General features: G+C 43.7%; 1 protein-coding gene across 3 annotated transcripts in view; it reads right to left on the bottom strand.

Moving 5' to 3' along the window:
- chn1 (chimerin 1) overlaps positions 1 to 22,832 on the bottom strand; it is a 243,940-nt gene that overhangs the window by 14,437 nt on the left and 206,671 nt on the right. For all 3 annotated transcript variants that reach the window (XM_080198952.1, XM_080198953.1, XM_080198954.1), the window contains 2 exons: positions 16,348 to 16,425; positions 6,610 to 6,747 (listed from right to left, as the gene is read on the bottom strand). In XM_080198952.1, coding sequence (XP_080055078.1) covers positions 6,610 to 6,747; positions 16,348 to 16,425 — 216 coding nt within the window. The remainder of the gene's footprint in view (positions 1 to 6,609; positions 6,748 to 16,347; positions 16,426 to 22,832) is intronic.

Here is a 22,832-nt window from a genome sequence, read left to right as displayed (position 1 = left end):
CCACTGGTTCTGGACTACCCTGCCATTGAGAACATTCTTCCTGCTTCTACGCTGTCTAGTCCTGTTAGAATTTTATAGATTTCTGAGAGATTCACCCTCATTCTTCTGAACTCCAGTGAATACAGTCCTAAATGACTCAATCTCTCCTCATACGTCAATCCCGTTATCCCAGGAATCAGTCTGGTAAACCTTTGCTGCACTCCCTCTATAGGAAGAGCATCTTTCCTTGGATAGGAGACCAAAACAGCACACAATATTCCAGGTGTGTACTCACCAGAGCCCTGTATAACTGCGGCAAGACATCCCTGCTCCTGTACTTGAATTCTCTTGCTATGAAGGCCAACATACCTTTTGCCTTTTTCACCCTCTGCTGCACCTGCATGCTCACGTTCAGTGACTGGTATACAAGGACACTCGGGTCTCATTGCACATTCCTCTCTCTCAAACTATAGCCATTCAGATAAACTACTTTCCTGTTTTTGCTACCAAAGTGCATAACTTCACATTTATCCATATTATACTGCATCTGCCATCTATTTTCCACTCACTTAACTTGTCCAAATCACACTGAAGCATCTCTGCATCTTCCTCATGTTTCATCATCAATATACATTGTGAATAGCTGGGATCCCAGTACTGATCTGATGGAGGAGGAGAAAGTGGGTTCCCGGACACGCGTCCTTTGTTTGAATAGAGGGGAGTACGGTAGGATGAGAGAAGAATTGGCGAATGTGGACTGGGGGAGCGCGTTGGAGGGAGGGTCTGCTGAGGAGCAGTGGAGGATCTTTAAGGAGATCTTTCTTGGTGCTCAGCAGAAATTTATTCCGATGGTCAAAAAGGATAGTAGGAGGAGAGGTAATAAGCCGTGGATAACGAAGGAGGTGAAGGAAAGTGTTAAACTAAAAGCGGAGGAATTTAGAGTAGCTAAGAGTAGTGGGCGAGAAGAGGATTGGGAGAGGTTTAAATGTCAACAAAGATTGACAAAGAAGTTGATAAAGAAGGGTAGGAGAAACTATGAAGCTGGGCTAGCGCTTAATATAAAAAAGGATAGCAAGAGTTTTTATAAATATGTATAAAGGAAGAGGCTGGCTAGGGTGAATGTTGGTCCTTTAGAGGATGAGAAAGGGGACCTAGTGGTAGGGGATGGGGATATGGCTAAGGTATTGAATAACTTCTTTGTTTCTGTCTTCACGGAGGAGGACGTGAATAATTTGCCGGGTGTTAGCGATGGAAAGGTAGTAGGACTGGAGGGTCTTAATGACATTACTGTTACTAGAGAGGCGGTGCTTGACAGACTGGAGGGGCTGATTGTGGACAAGTCCCCAGGACCGGATGGAATGCATCCGAGGGTTCTGAAAGAAATGGTGGAGGTGATAGTGGATGCCTTGGTGGTTATTTTCCAGACGTCGCTGGATTCCGGGGAAGTGCCGGATGATTGGAAAACGGCTAATGTTACGCCGTTGTTTAAGAAGGGTGCCAGGCAAAAGGCGGGGAATTATAGGCCGGTTAGTTTAACGTCTGTGGTAGGTAAAATGTTAGAATCTGTCATTAAGGAGGAAATTGCGAGGCATCTTGAAGGGAATTGCTTGATAGAGCAGACGCAGCACGGTTTCATTAAAGGGAAGTCGTGTCTGACAAATTTACTGGAGTTCTATGAGGATGTGTCTAGGGCGGTGGATAGAGGAGAGCCGGTGGATGTGGTCTTTCTAGATTTTCAGAAGGCGTTTGACAAAGTACCTCACAAGAGGTTATTGCAGAAGGTCGAGGGACATGGAGTTGGGGGTAGGGTGTTAGCGTGGATAGAGGATTGGTTGTCAAATAGGAGGCAGAGAGTGGGGGTCAACGGGTGCTATTCGGATTGGCGGATGGTGACTAGTGGAGTGCCCCAGGGGTCGGTGCTGGGGCCTCAGCTTTTTACCATTTATATAGATGATCTGGAGGAGGGAACCGAGTGTATGGTGTCGAAATTTGCTGATGACACCAAGATTGGGGGAACGGCAAATTGCGCGGAGGGTGTGGAGAGTCTGCAGAAGGATCTAGATAGGCTGGGCGAATGGGCCAGGAAATGGCAAATGGAATTTAATGTTGGCAAGTGTGAGGTGGTCCACTTTGGTAGGAAGGACTATTACGTGGCGAAAAACTGCAGCAGGCGACGGTGCAGAGGGACCTCGGGGTCCTTGTGCATGAGTCGCAAAAACCCAGCTTGCAGGTGCAGCAGGAGGTCAGGAAGGCGAATGGGATGCTGGCCTTCATAGCGAGGGGGATTGAAAATAAAAGTAGGGAGGTCTTGCTGCAGCTGTATAGGGCATTGGTGAGGCCGCAGCTGGAGTACTGTGTGCAGTTTTGGGCGCCGCACCTGCGCAAAGATATTTTGGCCTTGGAGGTAGTGCAGAGGAGGTTTACTAGGCTGATACCGGGGTTGAGCTATGAGGAGAGGCTGAATAAACTGGGCTTGTACTCATTAGAGTTTAGAAGAATGAGGGGAGATCTCATTGAGACGTATAAGATGATGAATGGGATGGATAGGATAGGGGTGGAGAGACTCTTCCCGCTCAAAAAAGACAGTAGGACTAGGGGGCACAGCCTCAAGATAAAAGGGGGGTGGTTTAGAACGGAGTTGAGGAGGAACTTCTTCACTCAAAGGGTGGTGAATCTCTGGAATTCTCTGCCCGTTGAAGTGGTGGAGGCTGCCTCGCTAAATATTTTTAAGACGCAGGTTGATGGGTTTTTGATAAGAGAGGGGATTGAGGGTTATGGGGAGAAAGCGGGAAAGTGGAACTGAGCAGCGACAGATCAGCCATGATCTTATTGAATGGCGGGGCAGGCTCGAAGGGCCAGATGGCCTACTTCTGCTCCTATTTCTTATGTTTTTATGATCCATGCAGAACCCCACTAGTCACTACCTGCCACTTGGAAAAATACCTGTTTATTTCTACTTTGTTTCCTGTCTGCCGAACAGTTTTTATCCATCTCAATACATCACCAAAATCCCATGCACTTTAATTTTTCAAGGTCTTAATGGCTAACCATCGCCATTGCCCGTCCCTGGAACAGGAATACAATGTGTGTGCCATGCATTTCTCTCTAGCATGGCCCACAAAGCCCCAGGACTGACCTCACTCTGGCACCCTGAATACTTAGTCCCAGAGAAGGGACAATGTCTTTATGTTTGCTCTCCCATTCCTTCCTAACTGTTGACAACACAGTGAGCCTCCCCTCTCCATCTTCCATGAGTCTCTCATGCAACCCCTCCCTTGAGTGCACTCCTTTGTCTCCCCCAACTCTCTGAGTCATTATGCGCCTTCCCTCATATGCCAAATTAACACAACCCCTCTTGATTATGCATAGTTCTCCTCCAATTCATACAGTTCCTATTCCTCCCTCTACTGTGTCTGCATTCCTGTCTTTTATGTTGGGCTCCAGCTCCCCTGATCTCTCATCTGCCTGCCATCATTCCCCGGCCCCACCTCTTGACACCTCTGCCTATCATTGCTTCCCCTCCCTCCGCTAACTCTACCTTTGTCCACTGTCCCCATGTCTCATTTCCCCATTCCTCCCACATTCCCCCAGCCCCAGCTGCAATGTTGGTCTCTGTCTAGATTCTTTCCCTACCTATGAGCTCTTGGAGAACACCCTCCCTAGCAACAGAGGAAGCCAGTGAGGCAGCAAGCCTATAACCCCACCAGTATCTGGAGGCAGGATCCAGATGATGCATTCACCTATAAGCCATGTGCAAAGTGAAGACCACCTTTTGCATGCCACTTGTATCCAAATGTGTTTTATATCGATCTGGTTTCCTGTTAATGTTGCATATAGTTGGAAGGGGTTTTGTGATTCCAGTGAGTAGTGCTTTTAATGAGCATTCATGGTATGGTAATGCATGCCAGTGGGGTTGCTGCCATGGATCAGCAGGTAACCTGACCTGCCATTCACCCACCAAGAAAGTGGTAAGCGGAAAATTACGAACCATTTTACTGACGGTGCATTTTTGATTTTTGGCCTCACTCTAAATTCTTCGACCCCACCTGGCACAAAACTTGCTACGGTCTGGATGTGAAAATTGTGCCTACAGTGTCTGAGCATTCCCCCAATTCATGTTGTATGAAAGTTGCTCCATAGACACTTAGTGGGACCAATCAGAGCCACCTTCTGTTAGAGTCAGAAAACAGTGTAAACAGAACGTAACGATTCCTTAGATGGGAATCAGTTCCAGCTTTCCTTCAACTGATGTTGAGCAATTAGGTGGCCAATGTGTGAAACCATAGGTGGGCTGCAAGCAAATTCTAAATAAAGATAATTGTAGACACAGGCTTTTGTGATTGGAAAGAGTGACAAATACATGACTCTGCATATTTGAAAACCATATCGGAGCTTTACTTAAAAGACATCATGGGCAATATAAGAACATAATAACTAGGAGCAGGAGGAGGCCATCTTGCCCCTCGAGCCTGCTCTGCTGTTCAATAAGATCATGGCTGATCTTACCGTGGAGTCAGTTCCACTTACCTGCCCATTCATCACAGCCCTTAATTCTTTTACTGTTCAAAAATTTATCCGTCCTTGCCTTAAAAACATTCAACAAGGTAGCCTCAACTGCTTCCCTGGGCAGGGAATTCCACCTGTGTGTGAAGAAGTTCTTCCTCTACTCAGTCCTAACTGCTTCTGCTTATTTTGAGGCCATGTCCCCTAGTTCTAGTTCCACCCGCCAGTGGAAACAACTTCCCTGCTTCTATCTTATCTATTCCCTTCATAATCTATAAGATCTCCCCTCATTCTTCTGAATTCCAATGAGTATGGCCTCAGTCAACTCGTTGTCTCTTCATAAGCCAACCCTTTCAACTCCGGAATCAACCTAGTAAATCTCCTCTGCACCCCCTCCAGTGCCAGTATATCCTTTCTCAATTAAGGAGACCAAAACTGTACACAGCACTCCAGCTGCAACATAACTTCACTGTTTGTAAACTCCATCCCTCTAGCAATGAAGGACAAAATTCCATTTGACCTCTTAATTACCATTGCACCTGCAAACCAACTCCTTGTTATTCTTGCACAAGGACACCCAGGTCCCTCTGCACAGCAGGATGCTGCCATTTTTTACCATTTAAATAATAGTCTATTTTGCTCTTATTCCTACCAACATGGATGATCTCACATTTACCAACATTGTACTCCATTTGTCAGACTCTTGCCCAGTCACTTAGATTATCTCTATCTCTTTGTAGACTTTCAGCATCCTCTGCACACTTTGCTATGCCACCCATCTTAGTGTCATTGGCAAATTTTGACACACTATACTTGGTTCCCAACTCCAAATCATCCATGTAAATCGTAAACAACTGCGGTCCCAACACTGATCCTTGAGGCACACCATTAGCCACTGATCACCAACCAGAAAAACACCCATTTACCCCTATTCTTTGCTTTCTGTTAGTTAACCAATCCTCTATCCATGTTAATACGTTACCCGTAACACTGGATCTTTATTTTGTGCAGCAGTCTTTGGTGCAGCACCTTGTCAAATGTCTTCTGGAAATCCAGATACACCACATCCACAGGTTCTCCATTGTCCACTGCGTATGTAACGTTCTCAAATAATTTCACCAAATTAGTCAAACATGACCTGCCCTTCATGAATTCATGCTACGTTTTACCAAAGGGACAATTTATATCCGGATGTCTCAATATTTCTTCCTTGATGATAGATTCAAGCATTTTCCCTACTACAGAAGTTAAACAAACTGGCCTATAGTTATCTACCTTTTGTCTATCTCCTTTTTTAAACAGTGACATCACATTTGCTGTTTTCCAATCTGCGGAAATCACCCCAGAGTCCAGCAAATTTTGGTAAATTACCACTAATGTGTTTGCTATTTCCCCCACCATCTCTTTTAGTTCCCTGGGGTGCATTCCATTAAGGCCAGGAGACTGGTCTACCTTTAGCCCCATTACCTTGCCCGACACCATCTCTTTCATGATAATGATGGTTTCTAGGTCCTCACCTGTAAAAGCCTGTCATCAATTTTTGGCATGTTATTTGTGTCTTGCACTGTGAAGACCGACACAAAATACCTGTTTAATGCCTCAGCCATTTTCTTATTTCCAGTTATTACATCTCCCTTCTCATCCTCTAAAGAACCAATGTTTACTTTAGTCACTCTTTTTCATTTTATATATTTGTAGAAATGTCTTCTATCTGCTTTTATATTCTGAGCTAGTTTACTCTCATAATCCATCTTACTTTTCTTTATAGCTTTTTTTGTAGCTTTCTGTTGACTTTTAAAGATTTCCCAATCCTTTAGTTTCCCTCTAGTCTTTGCCACTTTGTATGCATTTTCTTTCAATTTGATACTCTCCGTCATTTCCTTTGCTATCCATGACTGATTACCTTTTTTTACAGTCCTTCCTTATCACTGGTATTTCTTTTGCTGAGCACTGTAAAAAAATCGCTTTGAAAATCCTTCACTGTTCCTCAATTGTCCAGCCAATTACAACTCTTAAACTCAAGTTATTGACAAATGCCATGACATACCAATTTTAACAATATATAAATTTTAAATGAACATAACTCAATAACATGACTATTTGATTTAAGTACAACAGTATACTCACGTGCAGCTTCAATAAATTTTGGGTAAGCATCATATGTGATAAGTGGAATGGGCAGATCTCTGAAGTACAGTTTAAGTGCACCGGTGATAATATTTATATCTTCATAAATATTTACTGAAATGTCTGCTTTCTCACCATCTGCGATCCCAATTGAAAAAACCAATACAAAACAGATATTCAGTTCAATATAGTAATCATATTTTTGTATTACATTCAGTGTTGATCAATATAAAAGAAAATCTATTTTGTTTTTCCATTTTTCTAATTACTTCACACAATATCCTTCTGTGAAAAAGCATATCAGACCACGCTGCAGACATAACCATGATAATAACAATTTGGCCACATCTTGAACAATAAGGCAATTGCTTCAATCACATGTACTATCATGGCGATCTTTGATGCATGAGATAATAAGAACATAAAAAATAGAAGTTTTGTCCTTTGGCCCTGCTTTTTGCAGATCTTCTACATCAATTCCATCTTTCCCACACTATCTCCACATCCCGATTCCCTTTGTATCCAAATATCTATCAATCCATATCTTGAATATACTCTATGACCGAGCATCCATAACCCTCTGGGGCAGAGAATTCCAGAGATTCATAACTCTTTGAATGGTGAAATTTCTCCTCATCTCAGTTCTAAATGGTCAGCTTCTTATTCTGAGACTGTGACTCAAATTCAAGACTCCCCAACCAGAGGGAACATCCTGCCAGGATGATCTACTTTGTCAAGTCCCTTAAGAAATTTATGGTTCATTTAGATCACCTCACATTGTTCTAAATTATAGATATTATAGGCCTAGTTTACTCATTGGACAAACCTCACACCCAGAAATTGGTCCAATGAACATTCATTGCATTCCCTCTAGAGTAATTATATCCTTCCTTAGATAGGAAAACAAATACTGTACGTAGTACTCCAGGCCTTTCATAATTGCAGTAAGGTTTTTTGATTCTTATACTCCAATCTCTTTGTAATAAAGATTAACATACAATTGACCTTCCTAACTACCTCCTTTAGGCACATGTTAACCTTGTGATTCATGTTTAAGGAGACCCAGGTCTTTTTTTTTATTCTTTCAAGGGATGTGGATGTCACTGGCTAAGCCAGCATTTATTGCCCATCTTTAATTGTCCTTGAGAAGGTGGTCATAAGCCACCTTCTTGAACTGAAGTCCCAGTGGTGTATGAACGCCCACGGTGCTGTCAGGGAGGGAGTTCCAGGATTTTAGCCTAGCGACTTGTGAAGGAACAGTGAAATAGTTCCAAGTTAAGATGGTGGGTGGCTTGGAGGAGAACTTGCAGGTTCTCATGGATCTGCTGCCTTTGTCCGTCTTGGTGGCTGAGGACGCATATTTGGAAGGTGCTAAGGTGTGTTGGTGAGATACTGCAGTACATCTTTTAGATGGTACACACTGCTGCCATTGTATGTTGTGGTAGATGGAGTGAATGTCGAAGGTGCTGGATGAGGTATGAATCAAGGTACCTGGGTGGTATGGAGCTGCACTCATCCAGGCAAGTAGAGAATATTCTATCACACTTGTTAGGGTATGAAGTTGAACCAGATCCCAACCTTTTTTTTCTTTTAGTATTAATGTGAGGATAAGATATTTCACTCTAGGTGTGATTCTATTGACACACTTGGAAGCTTTTATTAAAACAAACTATATTTTTAACAATACAGTTCCAATATAACAAATTAATTAGCTCACCTTTTACCAGTTAAATACTTAAACATGACAGGATACAATTCTTAACTGATAATCATTTCCAATTTAAGCAAATTCCTCACAGACTTCTGACTTGAATATCATCACACGCTTCTGACTTGTGCTTTGTGGATGGTGGACAGGCTTTGGGGAGTCAGGAGATGAATTACTACAGACTACTAAAATATTTCAGTCTTGCACCATTTAAAAAAATATGCTGCATTTCCATTTTTCCTAAAAAATCGGATAACTTTACATGTGGAAATTCGAATATGAAATTAACAAAAAAAGCAAGCAGATAGGCCAAAATTTTATTAAATGGTATATCTGCCTCAAAGGGTCTAATAGCCTACTCCTGCTCTTAATTCCAGAATTATTCACATTGTATTCCGTCTGCCAGTTTCCTGCCCACTCAAGCTGCCTATAGCCCTTTGCAGCCTCCTTACATCCTCCTCATAGCTTACACTCCCAGCTAACTTTGTATCATCAGGAAACGTGATATGTTATCCTCGGTCCTCTCATCCAAGTCATTAATACAAATTGTAAATAGCTGAGGCCCAAGCACTGATCCTTGGGGTATGCACTTTTATAGCCTGCCAATCAAAAATGGTCTGTTTGTTTCTAAGCAATCCTTAAACCTGGAATTAGCCAATATATTACTTCCAATCTTATGAGTCCTAATTTTGTGTAATAATCTCATGTGATTTATTGAAATTCAATTTACTTACCATCATTATCAAAGTTAACAGTGCCCTCTTGTGGTCACGTATATATGTATGAATGTGAAAATGGGATTAAATTAGATTTTTGTTGCCAATGGCTATGTTGTTCGCATGAATGAGTTTGTATTTAAAAATATGACAAATTTTACGAAGAGATGGGGTCACAGATTTTTTAGCCAAACAAATCTGGGTTAGAGAACTTTCCATCTAACCAGCTGAGGAACTTGCGAGTGTTCTTTCTGTGATAAATAGTTTTAAAAATGTGGTCGAGAGAAAAGTGTGTTGTTCATAGGTGGACTGTCTTCCAAGGTGGCTGCGTTAATGGAGAGAGCAGCCATGACCAAGAATCTTTCAGTGTTAATGTGGAGTGGTTGGAAGTGTTTTTCACTGATGGCCATATCCTTGAAGTTCTTGATAATCCATCTGCGAGCCAGGCAGTGGGGGAAAGGAAAATTGTGATATTTTTGACAGAAGCAGCCCCGAAGGGTAAAAAATGCTCACCCTAGCAAAGCCAAAAGACATGACATTATTGTATATTTTGAGTAAACTTAAAAGCACTCCAACCCAAACCATTGGAAATTGCAGAAAGCTATTGGTATGGGGAAAGAAATCAGCGGTCCAGTCACTGTAATTTCAGTGAATATCAAGGCAGCATTCTGTGGAGCAGATTTGTTTGCAGTTAAAATGTAAGCATGTGTGCATTAAGTTGATGACATTGCCAAAGTTAACTTTTGAAATAGCAGCTGCTGTACAGCATTGTCCATGGATATGGAATGTCACTCAAGAGAAGTTAAGGTTAAGGACTGTCAGTCATGTGCTGAAGTAAATGAGCTGCAGATGATATAGCAATGGTACAACAAAGTCCTGACCTGGGTGCTTCCAAGGAGTACAGAATTGTATATTTGTGAAGGCAGAGTGCTACAGCTGCAAGAAGGAGGGTCACCTTGCTGAGGGATGCCACAATATGGTAAATAGAGAAGTCTTTGGCTGGAGGAAACAGCAACCATTTAATATTGTTATTGAACAGGAATAGGTTGATGAGGGATTGGTTAAGATCCACATAAACTGAAGCATAAGGATATCCAATGGAATTTCACAGGGCATCATGATCCAAGTAACCTTGGATCAAGCTTCTGTAAACATAATGGTTGACAGTGCAATTCCCGAGTTGCTGTCTTGTGAAAAGTTGAGTCCACATCAGTTAGAGAGGAGAGAAAATTCCCGTAATTGGAAGTCTATCAGTTCCGGTCACGTACAATGAGCAACATGTAAAATTGGCCATCTGTGTGATGAAAGGTGAAAGATCGGCCTTGTTAGGAAGGAATTGGTTAGCAGCACTCGAGTTAAATTGGAATGAATTTTTCATGTTGAAGCAAAATTCACAATGCAAGATGATGTAACTGACAAGTACCCTCAAGTGTTTAGTGAAACCAGCAAACCGATTCAAGGATAAAAGGCTATTCAGAGGAATGCATGTTTATTGCAGGCTGCAATCAGAACCCTATGCTCTAAGAGAGAAAGTAGAACAAGAACTTCAAAGACTTGAGACTGCGAACATTATCTCTAAGGTAAAGCAGATTAAATGTACTATTCCAATTGTGGCAATACCAAAATCAGATGGTAGTGTGAGAATATGTAGCTATTAAAAGGTAACTGTAAATCGGATACTGAAAAAGTCATCCACCCAATACTTTACTACATTTGGAGGATCTGTTCACAATCTTATCTGGAGGCCAGACCTTTTCAAAGTTTGATCGTACAGACATCTATCTGCAACTTGAACTGGATGATGAGTCTTAAGTCACACTTCACCGTCAATACACATGAGTCTACTTCAGTTTCACAGACTGCCATTTGATGTTTCTTCAGCCCCCGAAATCTTTGAAGTGTTGCTGAACCCAGATTTTGCAAGGAATTCATGGAGTATAGTGCTATTTGGATACTTATTTCAGCTCCAAACAGGCATATCCATGATAACAGCTCGCAAAAGGTGCTCCTAGGTATGGAACAGCATAAAGTTTGGGTAGAGGCATGCATTTTTGAAATGTTTCAAAACTCTGTGGAGCACATGGATCACAGGGTAGATAAAGATAGGTTATTTCCTACGAAGAGTAGAGTTCAAGCAGTAATAAATGTGCCACACTCTGAGAATATGTCCGAGCTCAGATCTTTATTGTGCCCAGTAAATTAATATGATAGATTTATACTAAATTTGGCAACATCATTGCATCTATTAGATGATCTCTTCAGAAAAGGTGTTCAGTGGAATTGGATGAAGGAAAATGACAAAAGGACCATGTAAGATTCAACTTGGAGGGTACAATGCAGTTATATTCGATGTCATAGTATCACAGAATCCCACAGTGCAGGAGGAGACTATTCAGCCCATCGAGTCTGCACTGACCACATTCCCACACAGGCCCTATCCCCATAACCCCATGCATTTATCTTAGCCAGTCCCCTTGACACTAAGGGTCAGTTTAGCATGGCCATTCTACCTAACCTGCACATCTTTGGACTGTGGGAGGAACCCGGAGGAAACCCATGCAGATTCAGGAGAATGTGCAAATTCCACACAGAGGCCCAAGCCAGGAATAGAACCCGGGTTCCTGGCATTGTGAGGCAGCAGTGCCACCCACTGTGCCACCTGGGATGCGTTCAAAGAGATTAAGCTAACATGTGAACCTTCTCCACAGGGAATAAGTACTGTGATCTCTCGTGTTGGATAATGGTGAATAAAGACTGATTGTACTTGCATCATGCACCCTAAATGCCAATGGGTAAATTTATGTTCAGATAGAATGTGAAGCACTGTCTTTGATTTTTGGAGTAAGAAGATTCCATAAATATTTGTACAGTCATAATTTCACGATCAAAACTGATCAGAAACCAGGCAGCTATTTTGAAATCCAAACTCCAGTGCCCACTCAAGCTGTTGTCTGAATGCAAAGGTGGGCTTTAATTTTGTTTGGTTATCAGCACGATGTCACATACAGATGATTGTAATTCTGATGCCATGTCTAGAATACTATTCCCATCAGAGGTAGAACCAAGAGGGAAGACGTATTTTTCTTTGCACATGGATGTTACAGTAGAAAACATTGGTACAACAACTCATTGGAACACCATACTGACAAGGGTGTACAACTATGTCACAAACTGGTGGCCAACAGATAGTGGATTCAGAAATCAGACCAGCTTTTTAGGCATTAGAAGGTGTTACCAGTTGATGAAGATTATGTTATGTGGGAAACCAGGGTTGTAATCCCTGAAATGTTGCTAAGTGATTTTCAGGATCACCATTTAGGGATGAGCACGAGAAACAGCCTCGAAAGACACTATCTTTGGGGCTAGGATTAAATAAGAATGTATAGACAGAGAAAACAGTACAGAATAAGCCAACCTGTAAACAGAAGCTACTATTAGTATATTTCAACTATAGAAATGGCCAGCCAGAGTGTGGCAATGGCTGCAATTAGATTTTGCACAATTTGAAGGGAAATAGCTACTCATTGTGATAGACAACTATTCAAAACAGGCTAACAGTTTCCGGTGAATTGAACAACAACTAGCAAAACTTTAGATAGTTTGCACAGTTTGTTTGCTGCTTATGGGTTCCTTGAGGAAATTGTATCTGACTATAGTCGTCAGTTTTGTTCAGAAAAAGCTGCACAATTCAGAAGAATTAATGGAGTAAAACACACTAGAGTCCACCATATTATCCTACTTTCAAAGGAGCAGCAGAGTGAACAGTACACTCGTTAAGAATGCTCTTAAGAACATAAAAGGAGCAGGAGCAGGAGTAGGCCATCTAGCTCTTCGAGCCTGCCCCGCCATTCAATAAGATCATGGCTGATCTGAAGTGGATTAGTTCCACTTTCCCGCTTTCTCCCCATAACCCTTAATTCCCTTGTCTGTCAAAAAACTATCTACCCGTGACTTAAATATATTTAGCGAGGTAGTCTCCACCACTTCAACAGGCAGAGAATTCCAGGGATTCACCACCCTTTGAGTGAAGAAGTTCCTCCTCAACTCCATCCTAAACTGCCCCCCCTTTATCTTGAGGCTGTGCCCTCTAGTTCTGCTGTCCTTCCTGAGCGGGAAGAATCTCTCTACCTCTACCCTATCCATCCCCTTCATTATCTTATACGTCTCTATAAATCCCCCCTCATCCTTCTAAACTCCAACGAGTACAGACCCAGTCTATTTAATCTCTCTTCATAGTCTAACCCCCTCATCTCCGGTATCAGCCTAGTGAACCTCCTCTGCACTCCCTCCAAGACCAAAATATCCTTGCGCAAGTATGGCGACCAAAACTGCACACAGTACTCCAGCTGCGGCCTCACCAGTGCCCTGTACAGTTGCAGCAAGACCTCCCTGCTTTTATATTCTATCCCCCTTGCTATAAAGGCCAGCATCCCATTCGCCTTCTTGATCACCTGCAGACTGGGTTTTTGCGACTCATGCACAGGGACCCCCAGGTCCCTCTGCACTGTAGCATGCTGCAGCTTTTCGCCCTTTAAATAGTAATCCCTCCTACTATTATTTCTGCCAAAGTGGATAACCTCACACTTGCTAACATTGTACTCCATCTGCCAGGTCCTCGCCCACTCGCTCAGCCTATCCAGTTCCCTCTACAGACTTTCCGCACCCTCCGCACAATTTGCTTTCCCACTCATCTTTGTGTCATCAGCAAATTTCGTCACCCTACACTCAGCCCCCTCCCCCATATCATCTATATAAATGGTAAATAGCTGAGGCCCCAGCACCGATCCCTGCGGCACTCCACTAGTCACCAACTGCCAATCAAAATAGCACCCACTGATACCAACTCTCTGCCTCCTGTTAGACAACCAATCCTCGATCCACGCTAACAGCTTACCCCCAACTCCATGCCCCCTAACCTTCTGTAGCAACCTTTTGTGCGGCACCTTATCAAACACCTTTTGAAAATCGAGAAACACTACATCCACCGGTTCCCCTCTGTCTACCACACTAGTCACATCCTCGTAGAAATCCAATAAATTCATCAAATACGACTTCCCCTTAACGAATCCGTGCTGCGTCTCCTCTATCAACCCATTCTTTTCTAGATGCCTCGCTATTTCTTCTTTGATGACGGATTCAAGCATTTTTCCAACAACAGACGTTAAACTAACCGGCCTATAATTCCCTGCCTTTTGCCTGCTACCTTTTTTAAACAGCGGCGTAACATAAGCCGTTTTCCAATCTTCCGGCACTTCTCCGGAATCCAGCGAAGTTTGGTAAATCTTGCTAAGCAAATGCTAAACATGAACTGGAAGAAATGCTGTTTGTTATTGGATCACAGGTGAGTGAATTTCCTCCTTATGTATCGTAACACACGTCATACTACTGGCAGAATGTGAACTAAATTTTTTTTTGAAGGCAGCTCAGAGTGGTGTTTTCATTGCTGACACCACACTTAGCACAGTCCGTAGAAGAGAAACAATCAAGACAGATAGGTTGTCACAACAAGAACAAAGTGAGAGAAAAAAGTCTGAAGTTGCCCAGAAGGCTAGAATGAAGATTCATATTCACAAATAGTTGAACACACTATTAGGAAGAGTCAAGAAAATATGTGACACTCGCATATATTTGGTCAAAATGTTTGGTGGAAATATTATATATTTATATATATATCATGCTTTTCCTTCAAAAGTTCACAAAAATGGCAGAAGATGGGGAGAATGGCAGCATGGTGGTACAGTGGTTAGCACTGCTGCCTCGGTTTGCATGTTCTCCCTGTGTCTGTTGGGTTTCCTTCAGTTTCCTCCCACATTCCAAAGATATGCAGATTAGGTCGAAAGGCCATGCTAAATTGTCCCTTAGTGTTAGGAGAACCAGCAGGGTAAATAGATGGAATTAAGGTGATAGGGCCTGAATGGGATTGTGGTCAATGCAGACTTGATGGGCTAAATGACCTCCTTATGCACTGTAGGGATTCTATTATTCTTGAATCAAATGAGTCTGATGAATCAGATGTAATATAAATAGTAGAATACCAATAGTTACTTTGACGCAAGTCATGCCAGAAACCAATTCAGATCCAACTCAGAGTTAGACATTGCTGATGAAGTGGAAAATGCAATTGAAGGTCAAAGTCAAAATAAATCTTTGTTTGAGAAAACTTTGCCTCAGATCAGGATAAGATGGGTCAAGTTCTGAAAGTTTGAATCAGGAAAAGGAGTATTCACTTCAGAATAGGAAACAAATGATTGAGTTTGATTTATGAGTAAATGAAAAATGTGTATAAAGATTGTATGAATCTCAAACATACTGAGAGGGATTTTCCTGCCTTGCTCGTCCCAAAACCATAAAATCCCACCCAAGGTCAACGGATCTTTCCACTGTCTGTCCCTTGCCCTCTCCAATTCCCGTGATGGGCAGGGCGGTAAAATTTGAGTCATTGTAACTTTTTCATTAAGGAGAGAGGTGTGTAATTGTATCCTCTTGAGGCAATGTTATTTTCGATGTGTACGCATACAAGGCAAACATAGATTAAACTAGTTTTCTGTCCCTGATAGCATTTTGTCCACACAAGTGAATTTGTTTGCAAAGAAATGATATATCCCACTAGTTACACCCTCAAAAAAACTCTAATAGACTTTTAAAACATGATTTACCTTTTATAAGTCTGTGCTGACACTGCTGAGTCATGGCCTATAACTTCCGTTCATCAGGACATCATATCTGGGGCTATCCCAAAATGCACTGGGGAACCCAGCCACCAGAGGTCCCCATGTACGAACTGTACAGCAATTGCCCAAGAAATTCTAATTTTTGTTGAACAATTGCCCTGCATGAGAATAATTTCGTACTGTGAGTTAAATCACAAAATTTGGATGGTTCCGCCTGTCTTATAGTAACTAAAAAGTGTTAGAGGAATTAAAAGCATTTCTAATTTCTGGGTAAGTATAGTACTATACACTCCCTACCCCAACTACAATACCACCTGACTACAATCCCACCCCCAACTACAATTCCACCCCGACTATAATTCCACACCCGACTACACCCTCACCATCCCCGAACTACCCCCCGCACCTCCTGACTGTCCCTTCCATCGCACTGACCCCCCCAATGACCACTTATCCCCTTTCCCCACTGACCACTCAACAATCTCCACCCAATGAACACTTCATTTACTCTTTGACATATCTAGGTTCATGCAGTTATCTTCAAAACTGAAAATTTAGAAACTAGTCAAGGTAATGGTATCCATCTACTTGCTGTAAATAGTGATTAGTTGTGTAAAAGTGTTATAAATGAAACTGGACATACCTCTGTCAAATGCCAGTTTGACATCTTCAATTAGATCACTAAACCCTGATACTCTGTACAAACCTTCAGACATTAGACCTACAAAACATAAAATTTGAATAAAAAAGGGTTCTCCAGATGTAACAACGTACCTATAATGCAATGAAATGTCCTGAGGTATTTCACAGGAACTTAATAAAACAAAATATGACACTGAGTCACATAAAGAGAAATTAGGTCAGATTAAAAGCTTGGTCAGAGGCAGTTTAAATTACAGTATTGAAGGAGAAAAATGAGGTCGAGAGATAGAGAAGTATCTGTGAGGGAATTCCAGAACTAGGGCTCAAGGCAATTGAAGGCACGGTCACCACTTGTGAAGTAACTATAATTGGGAATATACAAGGGGAATTAGAGAATGATAGATATTTTGGAGGGTTGTGGCACTGGAGGAGATTACAAAGGTTGGGAGGGGCAAGGACCTGGAGGGATTTCAAAACAAGGATGAGAATTTTAAAATCAAGAAAATACTTGACTGAGTCAGTTTACATCAGCAAACTCAACGGTGACAGGGAAATGGCACTGGCTGACCATTAAGAAATGGGCAGCCAAATTTATGTTGGATAGACCAGCCAGGAGTGTTAGAACAGAGTAGTTAGGATTCATTGAGTCTAGAGATTAAAAAAGGCTTAATGAGGGTTTCAGCAGCAGACGAGCTCTGACAAGACTCAGTTGGATGATGTTATGGATGGAAATAAAACTTTCATAAGAAACTGCCAATACAGTAGTAATAAAAATTATTCAGAAGTAATTACATCTTACATATTAAACAGGTTGGTAGCATGGTGGTGAGAATCGTATCAAGGCTCTTTTTTTCTTTGACTAAGTACTGTAAGATTATGACTCACAGCTCATTGAAAAAACTGGCACCAATCATTCCCATTTTCTTGCTCGTTTAGCACTTAGAATTTTTCTTGTAAGATAGCATTGTTCCCTGGGAGCACTGAAGAGAGGCAGCGATTTGCGAGTGGAGAGCTTGTGGGTGAGTAGAGCGATTTTTTTTTTAAAGCTAACTTTTTACTAGTTTTTTCTTTAAATTTTACACCGGAAGCAGTTGCAAAGACACTCGGGTAGAGTTTTTTTTTTAACCTTACTATAAATTAGAGCGGTGAGGAATCCCGATACTCTACATAAGTAGAGTATCCCAACCCTCCCTCCTCCTCTAACCTAAAAAAGAGAGAGAGAAGGGCTGTGACTGAGAGCAGGTAAGTTTGTTCTTGTTTTTGAGTGTGCTGTAAGGGCTTTGGCTCACAGGGCCAAAGAGATAAGGGTGAGGCAAGGTAAGTTATAAGTTTTTAAACTTTTTTTTTACTTTTTCCTCTGGGTTACTAAAAAGGGGCAAGTATGGGTGTGAGGTCAGTATGTTGTTGCCAGTGCAACATGTGGGAGGTCTTAGAGGCTCCTGGTCTACCAGACATCCACACCTGTGCTCTGTGTGTGGAGCTGCAGTCCCTACGGAACCAGGTTAAGGAGCTGCAAATGCAGCTCGAGGACCTTCGGCTCATTAGAGAGAGTGAGGAGATAATTGACAGGAGCTATCAGTAAGTAGTCACACCAGGGCAACGGGAAGAAGGCATGTGGATAACTATTAGGAAGGGGAAACCTCAGGTGATGGAGAGCACGCCGGTGGATGTCCCCCTTCAAAATAAGTACTCCTGCCTGAGTATTACTGGGGGGGACAGCTCATCCGGGGGGGACAGCTCATCCGAGGGAGGCAGCAGTGGCCAGGTCTCTGGAGCTGAGCCAGTATGTCAAAAAATTAAAAAAGAGAGCAAAAAGGTAGTACTAATAGGGGACTCCACAGTGAGGGGGGTGGACAGGCGTTTTTGTGGACGTAGACGTGAGTCGCGGATGGTGGTTTGTCTCCCTAGAGCTGGGATCCGGGATGTCTCTGGGCGTGTCCCAGACATCCTGAAAGGGGAGGGTGAGGAACCGGAGGTTGTAGTGCATATAGGTACTGCTGACGTAGGCAAGAAGAGGGAGACAGTCATGAAAAGGGACTATAGGGAACTGGGTAGGCAGCTGAGGAAGAGGAAAGCGAAGGTAGTAATCTCAGGATTGCTGCCTGTGCCACGGGAGAATGAGGGCAGGAATGGAATGAGGTGGAGGCTGAATGCGTGGCTGAGGGACTGGAGCAGGGGGCAGGGATTTCGATTCCTAGATCATTGGGACCTCTTTAGGGGCAGGTGTGACCTGTATAGTAAAGACGGGTGGCGGGACTAATATCTTGGTGGGAAGACTGGCTAGGGCTACTGGGGGGACTTTAAACTAGAAAGGATGGGAGGAGGGAATAGTGATGGGGAGACTGGGACCGAGGAGGTTAGCTCCCAGGTAGGGAAGGACTGCAGGCAGTATGAGAGGGAGGTTAGACAGGTGGTAGAGAAGGGAAATGTCCAGACTGAGGGGCTGAAGTGTATCTGTTTTAACGCCAGGAGTGTAGTAAATAAGGTAGATGAGCTTAGGGCGTGGATTGCTGCTTGGGAATGTGATGTGGTGGCCATTACGGAGACTTGGATGTCTCAGGGACAGGACTGGGTACTTCAGGTGCCAGGATTCAGATGCTTCAGGAAGGACAGGGAGGGGGGCAAAAGAGGTGGTGGAGTGGCACTGTTGATCAGGGACAGTGTCATGGCTGCAGAGAAGGAGGATGCTGTGGCGGGACTGTCTACGGAGTCTCTGTGGGTGGAAGTTAGGAACAGCAAAGGGTCGATAACTTTGCTGGGTGTATTCTATAGGCCACCCAATAGTGACAGGGAAATTGAGGTGCAGATAGGGAAACAGATCCTAGAGAGATGTAGTAATAAGAGTTGTCGTGATGGGAGACTTCAATTTCCCAAACATCGATTGGAATATCCCAAGGGTAAAGGGTTTGGATGGGGAGGAGTTTGTTAGGTGTGTTCAGGAAGGTTTCCTGACACAGTACGTGGATAAGCTTACGAGAGGAGAGGCCGTACTTGACCTGGTACTGGCGAATGAACCAGGACAGGTGACGGATCTCTCGGTAGGAGAGCATCTTGGGAATGGTGATCATAATTCTATCTCCTTCACAATTGCATTGGAACGAGATAGGATCAGGCAGGCTAGGAAGGTGTTTGTCTGGAGTAAGGGGAAACATGAAGATGTCAGGCAGTTAATTGGACAAATAAACTGGAAGGAGGCATTCTTGGGGAAAAGTACCGAAGGAAGGTGGCGGATATTCAAGGAATGTTTGTCTGGAGCTCTGCACGACAACGTTCCGATGAGACAAGGAGGTTTTGATAGGTCGCAGGAACTGTGGTGCATGAAGGCTGTGGTGAACCTAGTCAGGAAGGAAAGGAAGGTGTACAAAAGGTTCAGGGAGCTAGGAGATGTTAAGGATCTAGAGGAGTATAAGGATTGTAGAAAGGAGCTTAAAAGGGAAATTAGGAGAGCCAGAAGGGGTCATGAGAAGGTCTTGGCGGGTAAGATTAAGGAGAATCCCAAGGCTTTCTACAAATATGTGAAAAGTAAAAGGATGAGAAGAGAAGGGATAGGACCTATAAAAGGTGAAGGGGGAAAGGTCTGTGTGGAACCAGAAGAAATGGCAGAGGTGCTTAATGAGTACTTTGCCTCAGTATTCACGGTGGAAACTGATCTGGGAGATTTTGCTACAGGTTTGCAGCAGATGGAAAAGATTGAGTATGTGGATATTAAGGAAGAGGATGTGTTAGAACTTTTGAATTCTATCAAGATAGACAAGTCGCCGGGACCAGATGGGATGTACCCCAGGTTACTGAGGGAGGTGATTGCAGAGCCCCTGGCGATGATCTTTGCGTCGTCGATGGAGATGGGAGAGGTTCCGGAGGATTGGAGGATTGCGGATGTGGTTCCTATTTTCAAGAAAGGGAACAGGGATAACCCGGGAAATTACTGACCGGTGAGTCTGACTTCAGTGGTTGGTAAGCTGATGGAGAGGCTTCTGAGGGACAGGATTTATGAACATTTGGAGAGGTTTAGCATGATCAGAAATAGTCAGCATGGTTTTGTCAAAGGCAGGTCGTGCCTTACGAGCCTAGTTGAGTTCTTCGAAAATGTGACTGAACACATTGACAAAGGAAGAGCAGTGGACGTGGTTTACATGGACTTCAGCAAGGCGTTTGATAAGGTCCCCCATGCAAGACTTCTTGAGAAGGTGAGAGGGCATGGGATCCAAGGGGCTTTGGCCTTGTGGATCCAGAACTGGCTTGCCTGCAGAAGGCAGAGAGTGGTTGCGGATGGGTCTTTTTCTGCATGGAGGTCGGTCACCAGTGGAGTGCCCCAGGGATCTGTTCTAGGACCCTTGCTGTTTGTCATTTTCATAAATGACCTAGATGAGGAAGTGCAGGAATGGGTTAGTAAGTTCGCCGATGACACGAAGGTCGGTGGTGTTGTGGATGGTCTGGAAGGATGTCAGAAGTTGCAGCAGGACATAAATAGGATGCAAGATTGGGCGGAGAAGTGGCAGATGGACTTCAACGCTGATAAATGTGTAGTGGTCCATTTTGGCAGGACCAATGGGATGAACGAGTACACTATCAAGGGCAGGAGTCTTAGCAGTGTTCAAGAGCAGAAGGATCTTGGGGTCCGGGTCTACAGGACTCTTAAATCGGCCTCGCAGGTGGAGGATGTGGTCAAGAAGGCGTATGGTGTACTGGCCTTCATTAATCGAGGGATTGAGTTTAGGAGTCGGGAGGTAATGCTGCAACTTTATAAGTCCCTTGTCAGGCCCCACTTGGAGTACTGTGCGCAGTTCTGGTCGCCTCACTATAGGAAAGATGTAGAAGCTACTGAAAGGGTGCAGAGGAGATTTACAAGGATGTTGCCTGGATTGGGAGGCATGCCTTATGAAGATAGGTTGAAGGAGCTGGGACTTTTCTCCCTGGAGAGACGTAGGTTGAGAGGCGACCTGATAGAGGTTTATAAAATGTTGAGAGGAATAGATAGGGTGGATTCTCAGAGGCTATTTCCCTGGGCTGAAATGGTTGCTACGAGAGGATACGGATTTAAGGTGCAGGGAAGCAAGTACAGGGGTGATGTTAGGGGTAAGTTTTTCACTCAGAGGGTGGTGAGTGAATGGAATCGGCTGCCGTCAGTGGTGGTGGAGGTGAACTCGCTGGGGTCTTTTAAAAGACTTCTGGATGAGTATATGGGATTTAATGGGATTGGGGGTTATTGATAGGTCTATGGATTGGTAGGTATTGATGTGATCGGCGCAACTTGTGGGCCAAAGGGCCTGTTTGTGCTGTAGTGTTCTATGTTCTAGCACCCAAAGTGATTACTGAGCGAGAAAATGGGAGAGTTTCCGACTTGTTTTTTGGACGAGATTGAAAAGGCAATCTTATAACACTGTAGGTGGGATTTTATGGTCTCGCTTGTCCCGAAACCATAAAGTTCTGCACAAGTTCAATGGATATTTTCATTCTCCAATTCCTTGGTCAGCAGGCCAGTACAGGAGTGTGATTCTCAACAAGGGGGTGGGGGAGCCTAAACTCGCTGGTGAAGCCAGTTGAGGACAGCTTGGGGCACCATTGCACAGGCTCCCTGATCACCTAGTGAATTGGTAGACTTCCTGCAGTCACCTTCCCCACCCTAACTCACCAATGGTGGCAATGTAACCCCCACCTCCCCAACCCCATGACAAAATAGGTTGCCAGCATTGGGGCATCAGGAATCAGAACCCTTCCAAAGAGTCCCCCGAAAGTCATGACCTCTTCTGCAGCCCACCCAGCATACCCCCCACATGCTGATCTCACCTCCCTCCCTTGCATATGTCCCCATTGATCACTCCCTCATCTACAGAGCTCTCTCTTCCCCCCCCCCCCCCCCCCCCAGCCTGCACCCTCCCTCACTGCAGAGGTCCACCCCCATTTTTTCCCCTGTCACTGTCCCAGCATCCTTCAGGCTCCATTCCCATTCAAGTCCCAACCCACTGGCACTATTCCTGGCCTGGTTCTGGCGCCTGATGAGCACTGCTGCATGGGCACTTCCCGGCCATGCCCCGACCACTGGGGGCTTCAATGGTCTCCATTCTGCACCCCCCACCGTCAGACCATCACATTTGGTCTCTACTGATGGAGAGCAGCTGTGACTCTCACCAGCATGAGGACTGACCAATGAGTAGGTAAGTGTAAGTGAGCCTGGATGATGCCATCCAGAACTTGTTTTGCATGTCATTAATATTTAAATGCATTGTGTGCTCTTTTTGGGCACGAAGCTGATCTTGCTGGCAAAACAGGGTCAGGAAGAAAAACTGGTTTGCACCGTTAAGATTGTGCCCTTACAATTTTTTCAGTAAGATGGCACTCTCAATGTCTGTTTCAGATGTGGGTCCTGGGAACCTTCTTTAATGTCTTATATCAAAATGGTGGGCAGTGCATGTCTGGCTCAGAGCATGCTGCTTGCGAGAATGTTGCCAAGCATATTCATTGCTGTCTTCACATTTCTTGATCCAT

This window comes from Carcharhinus amblyrhynchos, chromosome 11 (assembly GCF_965287045.1).
Source record: "Carcharhinus amblyrhynchos chromosome 11, sCarAmb.v2.hapA, whole genome shotgun sequence".
Classification (NCBI taxonomy): Eukaryota; Metazoa; Chordata; class Chondrichthyes; order Carcharhiniformes; family Carcharhinidae; genus Carcharhinus; species Carcharhinus amblyrhynchos.
This window is presented reverse-complemented; position numbering and strand designations above follow the sequence as displayed.